Source organism: Mirounga leonina, unplaced genomic scaffold, assembly GCF_011800145.1.
Source record: "Mirounga leonina isolate KUSES-001 unplaced genomic scaffold, KU_Mleo_1.0 Mir_129, whole genome shotgun sequence".
Lineage (NCBI taxonomy): Eukaryota > Metazoa > Chordata > Mammalia > Carnivora > Phocidae > Mirounga > Mirounga leonina.
The window spans coordinates 47,141,983-47,156,266 of NW_023270323.1; the positions used below are offsets into that span (position 1 = coordinate 47,141,983).

At 43.9% G+C, this 14,284-nt stretch overlaps 1 protein-coding gene across 1 annotated transcript in view; it reads right to left on the bottom strand.

The window, feature by feature from the left end:
* The window catches only part of LIMCH1 (LIM and calponin homology domains 1), a 324,230-nt gene that overhangs the window by 59,444 nt on the left and 250,502 nt on the right, over positions 1–14,284 (bottom strand). Inside the window, exons 11-17 of the mRNA XM_035005588.1 lie at positions 13,117–13,359; positions 12,272–12,601; positions 10,836–10,951; positions 10,615–10,726; positions 9,918–10,172; positions 5,445–5,480; positions 848–974 (exon numbers count right to left, since the gene is read on the bottom strand). Of these exons, the coding sequence (XP_034861479.1) occupies positions 848–974; positions 5,445–5,480; positions 9,918–10,172; positions 10,615–10,726; positions 10,836–10,951; positions 12,272–12,601; positions 13,117–13,359 (1,219 nt within the window). The remainder of the gene's footprint in view (positions 1–847; positions 975–5,444; positions 5,481–9,917; positions 10,173–10,614; positions 10,727–10,835; positions 10,952–12,271; positions 12,602–13,116; positions 13,360–14,284) is intronic.

Genomic DNA, 14,284 nt, shown 5'->3' on the forward strand with positions numbered 1-14,284 from the left:
TAAAATAAGGATGACAATGACATGTACTCTTCCCAGCCTACCGTGAGAGTTAAATGACATAGTGCATATGAGGTGCCAGCCATATCGTAAGTGCTCAATAAATGGCAGACCCGATTATTATTACATTTCATAGACGTTAACTTTTTTGGCTGATGGTACAGTCAAGGCCGCAACGGCTACCTCAGAGAGCTCTGTGAGGACCACAGGAAAGGAATCCATGCTCCCTCCCGTCATCCCCATCTTCAAGCTCTTCCCTGCCCTGGCTCTTCGCTCTCAGCACACAATCACATGGCCCTCCTCAGGCCACAGAGACCTCCTTCCCTGGTTCTCATCCTGGCTCCCTTACTCACTAGCTGTGAGACTTTGGGCGAGTTACTTAGCTGTTCTGGGACTCATCTGTGGAGCGGAGGATGATACTAGTTGCTAGCTCACTGAGTTACTAAGGAAACGGAAGAAATCCTACATGCAAGGCAGTTAGAACAGTGTCTGTGACTGGTACGCTTTCGATATTGGCGATCATCTCGAAAGACAGTGCATCTTCTATTCTACATCCCATGCCAGGTGCCTCCCTCCTGCACCACCCCCTCCCTCTGTGGCCAACCTTCTAGCAGGGGGCTTGCCCAATACATGTCTGCGTCCTTCACTCTTCACCTTTCATGTTGTCATTAACCTTCCTTTAATTCCCACACTTCCTGTGTCCCTGCTTGAAATCCCCGAAGGGCTCCCTTCCCCTGCCTCGCTTTCAAGTCCAAGTCTACCCGCCCCACCTGACTTCCTGCTCCAAGGGGGCTCTAACCCATGGTGCAGGGCAGCCTCCCCGCTGCCCCTGGCCTTGGCCGGCACTCACATCTTGCCATTTGTCGTCCTCTTCCCGCAGCTGGTTATTTATCAGCTGCAGCTGCTCCTGGCGGGCCCTGCTGTGTGGCTGCACCGTGGCCTCCTCCTCACACCGCATGTCAAACATACTCGTGCTCCTGAGTGTGGAGAGAGAACGGACAAAAATGGACCGGTGCCCGGGATGTGTCTGCGCGTTCTGCCGCGTGGGGGCGCTACCGCGCTGGCAAAAGTGCCCCTTTTCCCTCCGCAGCGCAAGACAGCAGCGCGACGCGGCGTGTTGCGATTCCCCCAGCCCGCAGCGGGCATGCTAGCGCCCCCACCTCTTCTCCTTTTAACCCCCAAAGCCGAAATGTGACCATCTTTGCCTTCAGGGGTGGCTGCAGCAAGTCAATATAATTTTATACGTAGGTGCCAAAACGTTACGGAAGAGCTAGAAAAAGGTACTTGGAGCTCTGGGCTCTTCTCGATTGGAAATGTATTAGGAAACAAAATGAAGAGAATTAAATAATGTGGGGAGAATGTATGGGCAAGGAGGGTGGCATTCCATGAAGCAAAACGTTCTTACAGTAAATGCTTGCGTAAAGAGCTGTCTTACGTGCTTCCTACATTAAGGCAATTTCTCCACTTCCAAAAAAATCAACTAGCCTCAAGTCTAAGACACCCAACTTTTCATATTGAAGTTTCTGAATTGTGGATGCATCTAAGAGCTATGCATTACTGATTCATATATTTGATGTGATTATTTCTATTTCCTGTAAAAATGTCTATAAATTGGTAGTGCAGTTGATAGCATCCAGGAATCAAGAAAATAAGGTATTTTATCATAAGATTAAGGAATAAAACATATAAATCAGTATATACTTTGTATCTTAATATTCTCACAAGCATTGTACCTTATTTTTGTCAGGATACTTCTGAATTTACTCTTTTACAAGACAAAGGATAGGGAAAGCAATTTTTTAAGGCCTTAGGCTATACATATTATTGATATGTTGTATAGGAACTTACTAAATGTTGGGCAAGACCATAGGGCCTCTTCTCATGGTGCTTACATAGACCTTTGTTACAGCAAAAGCTGAAGCAGCAAGATGAAAACAGAAATAAAAACCAAAGCAAAATCCTCCCTTTTCTTCTCCTCTCAAAGAAATGAGCCCTGGGACCAAGTGGGTTACGCAGTCCAAAATCAAGAAATGGAGGTTCACTGTTAAACTCTCAGAAGACTATGACCGTCCATCTTTGAAGCCAGATTAACACAAAGAAAAAGAAAAGCCATGCACTTAGACTCCACTTAATTCTAGACATCATCGGTGATGTCCAAAATGGTTCTCCCCACGGCCAGCCAATCAACAGCAACAGTGCTCCTGGATGCCAGTCGGGTCCTGAGCAGACAGCGCTCTGGAAGGGGAAGCCAGATCCTCAATGCTATGGCTGCCCACTTTCATTCCGACGCATTCAAAATGAAGCTGCATGGGTCTGTTGGGTTCCTCTTCCTTCTCTCTAGGTGTTGGACTATTTAAGTCTGACCTAAGAGAGCTGAAACTGAAGATTGTACTTGCAATCTGTCTTCCCCAAGAGTATTCAAATACTCTGACTACACAGGACTTTTACCTGAGGCTTCTATTGGCAGAAATATGGCAAACCACCATGGGGGTACTCAGTGGATCGTGCAGCTATGTCTTCTAGAAAGATAAACTGCAGTCCTCCAAGGGGGGAGGGGCTGCAGTTTTTCATTTATTTTAGACTATTTATTAAGGTTGTTTAAGAAAGATCTGGGAATTTGCAGAGGTAGGTAGAAAAGCCTAACCTCGTGTTTTTTGTTTTTTTAAGCATCATGGATGAAAAATCACTTAAGTAGGCTTTCCAGAAAGAGACTGAAGTTCATTCTATTCTTCTGGAACCCCAGGAAAAATGGCAGTCTTCTCCAAGATTTGGGATTTGGTTACATCACTCAGAAAAGAATGGGAGCAAGGCCTTGAGAACTGCCTTCTTCTGTCCTGCAGTCCTATCTCTGTTCCCACCGTGAAGTTCTAATGACCCCAGCCCAAATGTGGCCAAAAGCTGGTTAGTGAAATAAAAAGAGAAACTCTGGTTTGCCCTCCCATATACCAGGAAGTGCTATTTTTCCCCAGAGTTATTTTGTTTTGTTTTAAAGAAATTCCAGCCAACTGGCCAAAAAAGAAATAACTGAACTATGAGCCATATCTTTATGCCACTTCAAAAAAAAGGAACTAGGCAAGTTGAAAAATGATAATACTAGACAGAAAATGGGCTGAGTCACCATTCAGAAAATGTCCCTTACTTCAGAGGTTGGACTCAGCCTCCAAAATGAAGAAGTGTGTGTTTAGGGGCAGGGTGGGGAATCCTGGAGGAGCCCAGGCTCCAGAATATTAAGGTGACTCGCACTAAACATCTGCTCTCAGCCCAGGCCTTGTGCTGTTGGGACAAGGGTCCCTGGCTGCCGAGCCCCAGAGTCTCTCATGGTGGTGGGTTGGCATCTTGGAGGGCCAGGATGAAATCACCTCCAGGGGAGCCTGGAAACTGTTTCGGGGCCAGGTCAAAGGTGAGGGAATTAGGAATAAAACAGCCTCCAACTCTCACCGTGCCCAGGCTCTGTTGGTGGGGAGAGCCTTGGGACAGGAGGAGCGTGCACGTGAAGAAAAGGGCAAGAAGGTGAAACTACATCTACGGAAACATTTGGCTAGCTGGGAGGTGGAAATCTCTGTTTGCCTGTGTGGTAGGTCTGCCCCTGACCTGTATTTTCCTTAAAGGGCACATCTTTTTTTGATTGGGCTGTATTTTAAGAATGTGCCAGTTCTGAGTAAATAGAGCCTGTGCCAATAATTACCTTTAACGATTTTGAAAAAGGGAGAGAGTGGGGGAAGAAACTAAACATATAATATCTATTTAAAAATGAAACTCCCCATATAAACTTTGCATTTTGCTCCCCACACGGCTTCATGCAAGTTGTGTCTACTCCCAAGGAGGAGATTCGGCACTTTGGATACTCCTAGAGAAGATCTCTGGAAAAGAAGCTCCTTTCATTCTTCTTAGTCCATGAGGTTGCTTTTTGTAAATTTAGGGCAGAGAAGAGAGTCCCCACCTCCGCCGCCTTGAAAAAAATCATTCACTTTTCCCGTAGGTGAGGTTTCATATTCAGGAACAAATAAGATTCAAATGCTCTTTACCGTAGCTTCCTTTCTTCCACCTTTTGGGATTTCCCAGGGATCCGTCTTAGGCAAACTGCACAGCAGCCTTGCATTGAGGAAGGATAAATCCATCCCATCAAAATGTGTTTGCTAACCAAATCAAAGTTTTGCCTATTCATCTTTGATCATCTTCCTTTCAGTGCATGTTAAATATTGCCACTGCAGATTTTCAGTGTAATAACCAGGGCTCAATTTTATAGACAACTCCATGCAGTCAGTCAAGCTCAGGGGGATCTTGGTTTTGAGACATGACTGTTCTGCACGACAGGCCACGAAGCAATCACAGATCGCACAATGGGAACGGATCCTGGCACCCGAGGCAGCCCGCTTAGTGCTAGGACAAACCAAGCTGACATCTTGAACACAGACGTGGAAAAGGTACTGGAAACAGTAATTTGGGGGCCCCATCTCCTTGTCATTGGGGGCAATGAGTTTTGTGTTTTGCACCCTTATTTGGATGCCTCACTGGGTGACTTAAATGTCTTAGGCCAATGTGTGCTCTTCTGATGGTCAGACTCCCAGCAGCGCACAGACTGTTTGTCACAGAGGAGAGACATCAGGCTCGGCAGGCCACTGACGCTGGAATTAGATATCAATTATGTTTCTCAAAACACAGATTTTACTCAACTCTGAGAAAGCTAGTATTGTGCATAGAAAATGTTTGCCTTGGATATCTGCTTCAGAATGCTCTGCAGATGGGAAATCCATTTCTGAAACAGAGTTAATGTGGTCACAAATGGGAGAGTGGTGGCTTCTTCTCAAATTTGGATGTGAGGCGGAGGTAGGGAATGAATCTCTGAGAGGAGTGGAAAGTAAGGAGCCGGAAGAGGAAGCCCAAGTCGTGTTTGACATCTTGACCCCTTGCTATGCCACAGAACTTGAACGCAACCCCAATGTTCTGGTCGTGAGCATCCCACAGTTTACATTACTCCAACCTGGGAGGAACTTGGGCTTCTGAATCTATAATTAGTGGTTCAGGATTTGTTTTCTTAGCTCAAAAAAAAAAAAAAAAATAGGGCCATGAGAATGGCTTGCTTCATTGTTAACGCCAAGCCCTAACATATCAAGAATTAAATGCAAAATGCAGAATAATTCTGTGGTTCAGAAGGGGTACCAACATCCAGACAGTCAGACCAGCCTCCCCATGCCACATCTATGAAAAGCAAATGTTAAGTTTAAGCAGCAGCTGTGTATTAGAATCATGCTCAAGTTACTCTTTCATTCATCTCTCCTGCACAGAACATATGTTCTGCATTCCAACTTCAAGCGCTTTTCCGAGGCTGAGTCAGTGAGCTGCACAGTTCACTGTTGCATCAGTTGCATTTCAATTAGTGGTAAGTATGGGAAGCATGCAGTTCAAGCTAGTCATTAATGGATTCCTACAAACACAAGACAACTTACTCTGCGTCATCAGACACAGGAGTTCTCGGACCGTATCTACAAGACCAAATACAAAATTAGGGGATGGGCAAGACAGAAGGTTAGCTCAGTACCAAGCTGGCAATAAACATAACCGATGACATATTTGTGTGCCAAACCTTTTTTGCCGATCACACTGGAAGAGAAGCGTCGTTACACAATTAGCAATATTTATTAACTGCTGGAAATGAGGGAACAGTCTTGACATTGCTAAAGAACGCAAAACATGTTTTTAAAACACAGAGGAGAGATGAAAATAATCCCCATGCTACCCACAAAAAAAAGAGTCTGTTCAATATAAACACAAGAAGGCTTAGGTGCAACCCACAATGTTTAGAGAAGGCAGTTTAAGAAGGGAAAAAAAAAAAAAAAAAAGCCAAACCTGTATTATGGTCGTTCACAAACAGTTAAACCATTCTTGCCTTTATGTTTGGCAGTAATGGGCTGTAATGGACACCCAACATAGAAGCACACGCTTACTGACCCTTTCCCTGATGTGTTAATGCTTTTGCACAAATGCCATCAAAGAGCGTTTCTGCAGTTTTCTGAAAGCAAACCAGAGCTCCAACCAGAACCCCAATCAGTGCCTTCCGCATGCATTTGACAAAAACCACAATTCCTAGAAAACTGGCAGCCTTAATCAAAGCCAGACTTGAATAATATTCCATAACTTGAAAAACCAAAGTTTTCCTTTTTACAGTCTTTTATATTCTTCTGATTATTCAGATCTACAAAGTTGTACCTTCTGCAGTATAGACACTTTAAATTTTAATGCATCTGATAAAGCAAAGAAAAAGGTTAAATTAGAAAAAAGAAATTAGGACATTACAAGGGCATATTTTAAAGCACAGTTTAAAAAAGCAGCTTCCACAAATGACTATCTCTTCGGCAAAGGGAAATGTTAAGAGAAGGTTCTTACCTATGCCCTCAAACGCTGTTCATTTCTGCACTCTGATGGTGGACAAAGAATTATTTGAGTAAAGAAAAAAGGTCCTGCTTTCAGTTTCCAGCAAATTAAATTTTGTGGTTTTCAGCAAAAATTACCTAGTCTCGTGTTCAGTTTCGTAACAGTTTATGGGGAAAAGAGTCATTTCTAGAGATGTCTTCCTGTAATCTTAGGGAAAACACCCTGGAATGCATGGGTGCACACATACCCACCCTTCTCTCTTACCTGCTCTTATCATTCTAGAACAGTCTGCATTCATGCATTCATTAATAATTGTTTTCGTTCACAGTGAAGGCAACCAAACCAGTGCAAGACCCAAAGTCTCTGTTGAAATGGCCCAAAGGTTTGTGGATATTTCTCTTCTGGCAGTAAGACTCATTTTCTGTTTCTCCAGGGGATAGTTTCAGAAGGGGATAAAGTTTAACCTAATACACTCAATTTTCTAAAAAACACGACTACATTTGGAATCAATGACCAATGGTCAAGGGAGAGTGCATGAGCAGTTAGTTCTGAAGACTGGATCAATGTTTGTCAGTTAATAGACCTATTGGAATAGGCTTATTCAAATCCAGTGTTTTCTAAATTATCTATGGAAGAGAGCAGAGAAGTTATGCCTAGTTAACCTAGAAATAATCAACTCATAGTTAGTACGTGTTTTGTGTCTCTATCCGAATATTTTTGTTAATGTTTTATTGAAGTAGAATATATATACAGAAGGGGCACCTGCCAGACACATATCCCTCAATGAATCTGCACAACCCAGACATACCCAGAGCTTAGTGTCGAATGTTTCGTACTATATAAATGGATCCATATAGTATGTATTCTTCCGAGTTTGGCTCCTTTAGCCCATTTTGTTGATGAGATTCAGCTACGTGTTGTCACATGTAAGATATATTTGAATTTAGATTGCTTCTACACAAAATACTTAACAGCATTTCATGGAAATCTCTGCCAACAAATGTAGATTTACACTAAAGTGTAAGCTCCATGAGGGCAGGGATTTTTCTTTTTGGGTTCCCTGAATAGTGACCAGACAAGGCCCTCAATAAGTATTTATTGAGTACTTACTGGATGCTCTGGAAATTGAAGAGAAAAGAATAGCTTAGTCTCTGGAGATAACCTTCATTTACCCTTCTACTATATATTCACTTATGGACTTAAGGAATTTCCTCCTAATTCATTAAGATTTAAGGGGGCATCAATTTAAGCAGACCTGCCTTTGCAGTTAGGGAGAAGATAATTAGAGCTTGGGCTTCAAATGACTTTCTCCGTTGTCCTTTGGGAAACTAAAAAGTAAAGGTAAGTTAAAAAATCACTAATAAAGAGATTTTTCAAAAAATGCCAAGTAGGTGAGTCAATAGGTACAAAATTGGCCAGACAAATCACAGTTGGTGTAAGCATCCCATCAGAAAGAAAAAAAAAAAGAAATGAAAAAGCAATGAATAAAGTTTAATTGCGAGGGTAGGGATATTTAGAAAGATAAAGAGAATATTCTATGCATCTCATGTATGTGACTTTCAGCACTAATAAAGCATTTTAGGATCAATAATTAGCTGGTTCTATACTTCCATATTGTGAACTGGCATAGCTTCATTTGAAGTGGGAGGGGAAAAAATGGGTTTCCTGCTCATTTAAAATTATCCCCTAGCTCCCAGTAATTACCCATAGTAATTACTCAATAAACAGTTGTGGAAAAGGAACATGAATTCCCAAGGTGTATGCTCATTCAGTCGCACAACTGACATGCAGTTCATGTGACCACATCTCCTTCTGCTCAAACTAGCCATTCATTCTCATTTGGATCTAAAGAGGCTTTTCTCTGAATCACTAATAGAGGGACAGATACAAGTGACAGGGAATTCATCAGACTGCCACCGTTCCCTCTAGTAACCTGTGCAGGCAACATGTGGGAAGGGGACCATGGCTTTCTGCTCAGGCAGAGCTGGATCTGAATGTTGGACCTGCAATTACCAGCTGTGTGGACGTGGGCCTCCGTTTCCTAACTGCAAAATGCAGCTGAGAATTCTTCCTCTCAAAGGTCATGTGAGGAATAAGTCAATGGGAAAGCACCTAGAATGGGTAGGCAGCCATGGGCCCCTCTTCCTTCTTCCCTTTCACGCTAAGTTGCTTTAGAGCAGCGCATGACCCCAGGGCCACGCTGCGTCAGGGCATCTGGAAAGTGAGTGAGGATGGTGGACTGGGCAGATCAGTCAGTCCCTCTGCCACGAACCAGCCCTGACCAGTGTGACCGGCCGGGACCCACGTGGGATCCACTCACCCTCTTCTCTCTCCATCGCCCTACCTGTGAATTGCCAGAAGGAGAGCTACAGGGAGAAGCCACCCTTTGAAAGGGCTACAAAGCACTCTGCACTATGAAGCAGAGCACGAATAGCGTCCTGAAACCAACGTTACAAAGAGGCTCTGTGAGAGTAGTAGTATGATGATTCAGAGAAATATAAGGCATAGATTAAATTCAGGTCATAAAGATAGCTAGGATCTTAGTTTTAAAATTTGGGTGTTACTTAAGGTTTTCCCTGCTCCCCATCCAACCCTCTGACCCGCTACTTTCAAGGTCCTTCGTGAAGTGGAACCTCATCACTTCCTGCTTTCTATGGATCCTATAATTATGCAAAACACCTCTCACTCTTTTATTCTACTTAGATCTGGCAGACTACACTTTTAACAAAAATGTATCACTCTTACTAAATAGCAATAGAAGCTTCAACATATAGTACTTTTAACTACAAACTTCAGATTATTTCCTTACTCGTTCTTTTTTTTTTTTAAGATTTTTATTTATTTATTTGAGAGAGAGACAGAGATAGTGAGAGAGAGAGCACACGAGCAAGAAGGAGAGGGAGAAGCGGGCTCCCCAGTGAGCAGGGAGCCCAACTCCTGGGCTCCCTGCTCACTGGGTCCTGGGGCTTCATCCCAGGACCCCGGGATCATGACCTGAGCGGAAGGCAGACGCTTCACTTACTGAGCCACCTGGATGCCCCTCCTTACTCGTTCTTTTAAATCAAGTCACAGCATGGAATAGAAATCTTACCTCTAGAAAGCCCTGAGTGTTTGCTAATGTTGAAATGAAATGAAATTACAAATTGGTAAGTGGTATACATCTTCTTTGGACCTGAAGACCCTCTTGGCACCAAACTGAAATCAAGTAGGTCAGAAAGAAGTTCAGTTCCTTTACCTGAGGGCTCCTATACAAGCTAGGAAGAAATAAAAGAGTTACCCATTCAGGTGGCCCACAAGGTGAGTCAAAAAAAAAAAAAAACGTTCAACAGGAAAACTCACAACTGCATCTTCTTTCCACACCTGCTTATATGCAAAAAAAGGGAAAAAAAATTCCTGGCAGACTGGGCCAATTTTTATCTTTCCATTTCCGCAAGCAATCACGGATAAGTGGCACTGAGGTACCATAAGGCGTTAATAACATACTCAAAGCATTATGGAAGCTCAGAGCAGAGAAACAAAATCACAAAGGCTCAGGAAAACCTTCTGACCTCTTATCCTTCAATGGTGGACCCTTGGCAGATGCCTCCACATCCTGTCGCTTTGCAAATGGAACTGGAAGGAACTGGTTTACATTGGATCCAACGCGTCTAAGAGACATCCCGGTTCTCCTGACCATCATGTCATCTTTTTGCGAATCATACAACCTTCCTTGGCCTTTCAGTCCGCTGCCACTCCTGGCTGTCATCTTCTCCGAGCTCTCTTCCGTCCCCGAAGTCTTGCATTCAGAGGCCGGGGGACACAAACTAGGGCAACATTCAGTCCAGCCGGTCAAAGGCTACTTACTGCTAAAGATATTTTCAGTAGCGTCACCCACGGGCATCAACCCAAGACAGAAGAAGCCAACGTCCACGGAGGGAGCAACACATAGAGCAACTGAGTACTAATACCGTGGGCCGCCATCATGCAATGGGTACTTACACTGGAATGGGTTTCCCTTTCAGGGTGTCATGATTCCTGAGGATGAAATCCGGCCAGCACCCAACCACATGCAAAGGCTCAAATCTCTACTCAGGGAGGGCGCTGAGAGCAGAACTCTGATCCTGAGAGGGGTGCATTCTTTTAAGTGACTGAACTCCATGCCATATCAGTCATCAAGGGCATACTGTGGTTCGAAGCTGTTTTCTGGGAACACAACAGCCACACACAGCAGAAGTACCACACCCTGGAAGGCAGACAAGTGCTCACGGTGGCTGGCTGTTCTCCTCTGGTCTTTCGGCCTTTGGCGGCCTCGCAGAATCTCTTTGAGCAGCTCCTTCCTTCTCTTCTTTGCCAACCTGTGGCAGCTGTTTGCTTGTCGCTGAAGCCAGAGAGGACAGCTTTACTGCTAGGGAAGACTTCACACCCGAGGCCTTGACCCCACCTGTCATCTGTCACCTCCTGGGAAGGGAGGGAACGTTGCTCCTCACCTTCCTCTGTCCCCGGGCGCTCGCTCAAACTGCACACATGCTCCTCCTGGGTCTCCAGCACAGAAGCCAGCCACGAGACCCTTTTGCAATAGTCAGTGACGCCAGAATTCACTATTCTGGGGATAATCAAGTAGCATTAGTGGCAAGAGAGAAGAGGAAAAAGAATTATGAAAGGACACAAGGAACGTGGTTGGGACTGAGAGATTAAGAAGAGTTCGGCTGCTCTCATTCCGGAGGCTGGTTAGTAAGGATGACACACTCAGATGGAGATCATGGAAGGCGAGCCCCAGCGAGGGCCTGAGGAAAGTCAAAGAAGGCTGGCGAGACCCTGTCACCATGGGGCTAAGTGATGGCCCCCTCCCTAGTCAAGGACTCAATGATGCATTTCTTACTAATTTCTTACCCCCACCTACTCCACCCCAGGTCCCCGTCAGCCTCTGAAACACCAACTGTATTTCTGATGTACTAGGATTACTTATGTCTACAAGCTGCTATCTCTATGCTGTCGGCCACAGTATGGGATGAAAGACACCCCTCTGTATGTCATAGACCATTCACTCTTTCCTTTGGATTTCAAGGACAAAGCACAGAGGAGGATGTCTTAAGCATTTCCTCTTGCCATGGAGAGCATTACTTTGCTCCCAACATGCAGGTGGAATGGAGGCTCCCGGGAGAGTCTAGGGGCTTATAAACCTCCTAATACCTACTTCCTGGGAGAGAGACCAGTCCACAGAACTGAACGCCCAAAAGAGAACTTGGAAATTCAAAGCTGGAAGGCCTCCAGCAAGGATGAGAACCCGTGACAGGCCGACGCGGGCTTTTCCCAGGTGATCCCTCACACATTTGGATGGAGATTCAGCCAAGGAAACTCTTGACTCATAGGAACCCCAAGAGAGGAGTCTTTTTCCATTCACCATTTATTATACAATTATTTTTTTTAAGTAGGGGAGGAAAGAGACCTTTACTTTCTTTTCAACTGCTTCAATGTCCAAATTTGAACAAATCATATTAATAATTATTTTTTTCTTCCCTTCCTGGGATAGGAAAAGAGGGAGGTTAAGGATAAACCTGATTTTTATTGTTCCTTTAGAAGAAACAATAGGGTATCATTAAAACATTCCATCGAGTTCATTTCAGTATTTCCAACTAATAAAGTAGTGCTAATGCAGCCGAGGGAAAAAGGGTCCTTCGCCAAGATTACTGGCATTCCCAGGCAGGGATTCTGGGGACAACAGAATCAAAATGGACACCTGCCATTAACGTTCACACACGCGCTCCTCCCCAGGGTGACCTGCTAACGTTACTTCTCTGCCAACCAGCCAAAGAGTCTGTTAAAACTATGGGATGGCCGGAGGTTTCTGACAGGTGCTTCAGCAGACCCTTTCAAAGCAGCAATGGCTCCCATGCAGGTCTTGCACACGGATGGAGGAAAATACCTGGGGTCATTTTGTGGAGTAAGCGTTTGGTCTTTTTCTAAACTGGACGTGGCCGCGGAGGAAGGGGGGACAGAGTAAGTTTCGGTCTTGCTGCCACGACTGAGGACTTCTTCTACCTCCTCCCTAGGCCCAGCCTGGCCGATGCTGAGCCGCTTCCATTTCTGCTGATCTATCTCTGTCACGGGTCCAAAGTGCACAAACTTCTGCCGGGGGCTGGAAGCTTTCTTATAGGCCCTTGCTTTGCGGCTGGCAAAATCATCACGAATGGCAGTTTCTGCTTTAATTTCTGGTGAAGGCTCAGGGGCACAGATGTGCTCAACATCTCCATCCCTAGTCAGAACCAGAAATGAGTTCCAAAGATTTCTAAGACAAGTGTAAATTAATAAGAGCTTTTTTTTTCTGAATACTAGATTTATGAAAAATACTTCTATGGCTAGAGCAGAATTGCTTTTCCATTCATCAAACAACAAACGAAGGAATGATCATTGTCTTGCCTAGGGCTTTAAGCTTCTATAGTTTTCAAAATATCCCTTCCAACATCATAAATGAAGGCATAAGAAAATCTTAGGTACAGTGAAATAATGAAAATTTGTTAAAAATCAAGTATAAACAAGCCAGTCAAAATTATCATCCACAGTAGTTGGTTTAATTAAAGAGGATCTTTTCCATCCAGTGGCTCATAACTTTTGGTATTAATAACTTTAAACTCATGCAGAATATACTGTTTTGAGAGGTATTTTTTCTCCAGCCACAAGAATAAAAAATGATAGAAGGATAAGCATTTGATTCCTTCAAAATTTAATGAAACCACCACCAGGGGAAAACTCGGGAAAAACATGACACACCTCGTCTTTTCTGACACTTTCAGTCTCTCCCACGTCTCCAAGTCAGCTTCAGTGATATTGGAGACTGTGACAAATCTCGGAGCCTCTCGGTGAGGGGCGAGGTGGCCCTGAATTCTCCGCTGAGCCAGGTCATCCCTGTAAAGATCTGGCACCTTCCTCACTCCCAATTCTGCCGGTTCGCTCTCCTGAGTCCGAGTGATACAGGTCACCATTGACTTCACCTCTTCTGTTTGGCCCTGGTTTCTGTCAATTTTATCCAGGCCCCCACATCATTGGAAAAATCAGGTTCAAGGAAGGGGAGCAGACAAACAGAATGTCAAGGAAGGAATTTCAGAGGCTAAGGACGCAAGGAAATGAAGGAGGCACCTTTCCCTTTCTCAAAAAATATGGAATCAATTGGAGCCTTGATTCCTTTCGCCTATGTTACCCTTTTGATACTGTAATGAGATGGAGTTTTTTCCACCACATGACAGTCTCTAGTTTAGTTTAGGAAGAGAAGCCAGGGCTTGCTGAAAGACTATTAAGAATGGTAATGAGATTTCAGTTTGACAATAATGATGCCCAATTCCCACACTATTCAAATTACTGTAATGAATTCAAGTTTTCTGATTGAATCCCTGAGCCGTCCTGGAATGTCTCTTACTGCACCAGTAAAAGGTTAGTAACGAGCTCTGCACGATCCAAATTCTAGGATTAGTTTGGAGATAGCTGGAACGTTGTTCACATATTAAATATCTCAACCATAAACTCACAACTGCCAGAAAGTACATTTAAGTCGATTCCAAACAGAAAGTTTCGACCTTCAAAATCAGTCTCTGCTTCCCAATAGCATTGGTTAGGTTTGGGTAATATAAACTTGAAGATTAAACAGACTGTATCCTCTTCACCTGGATCTACAGAGTCAATACCCACTTGTTTCTTATGTTAATAGCTGGTCATCTTTACTGATGTTAAAACTGATATTTTCAACTGTTCTCCCAAGAAGTGGATGTTGGGTGGCTTCATGCTGACAATGCTGTCATTTAAATCAAAGCTGTGGCATCTATATGCATAAAACATTCAATTGCATTAAAAGTCAATTTCTAACTAAACATGCTTCCTGAGATAGAAAATCTCAAAAACCTACATAAAGAAGGTTATTTGTTTTTCTAAAAAAGATACCATCCAA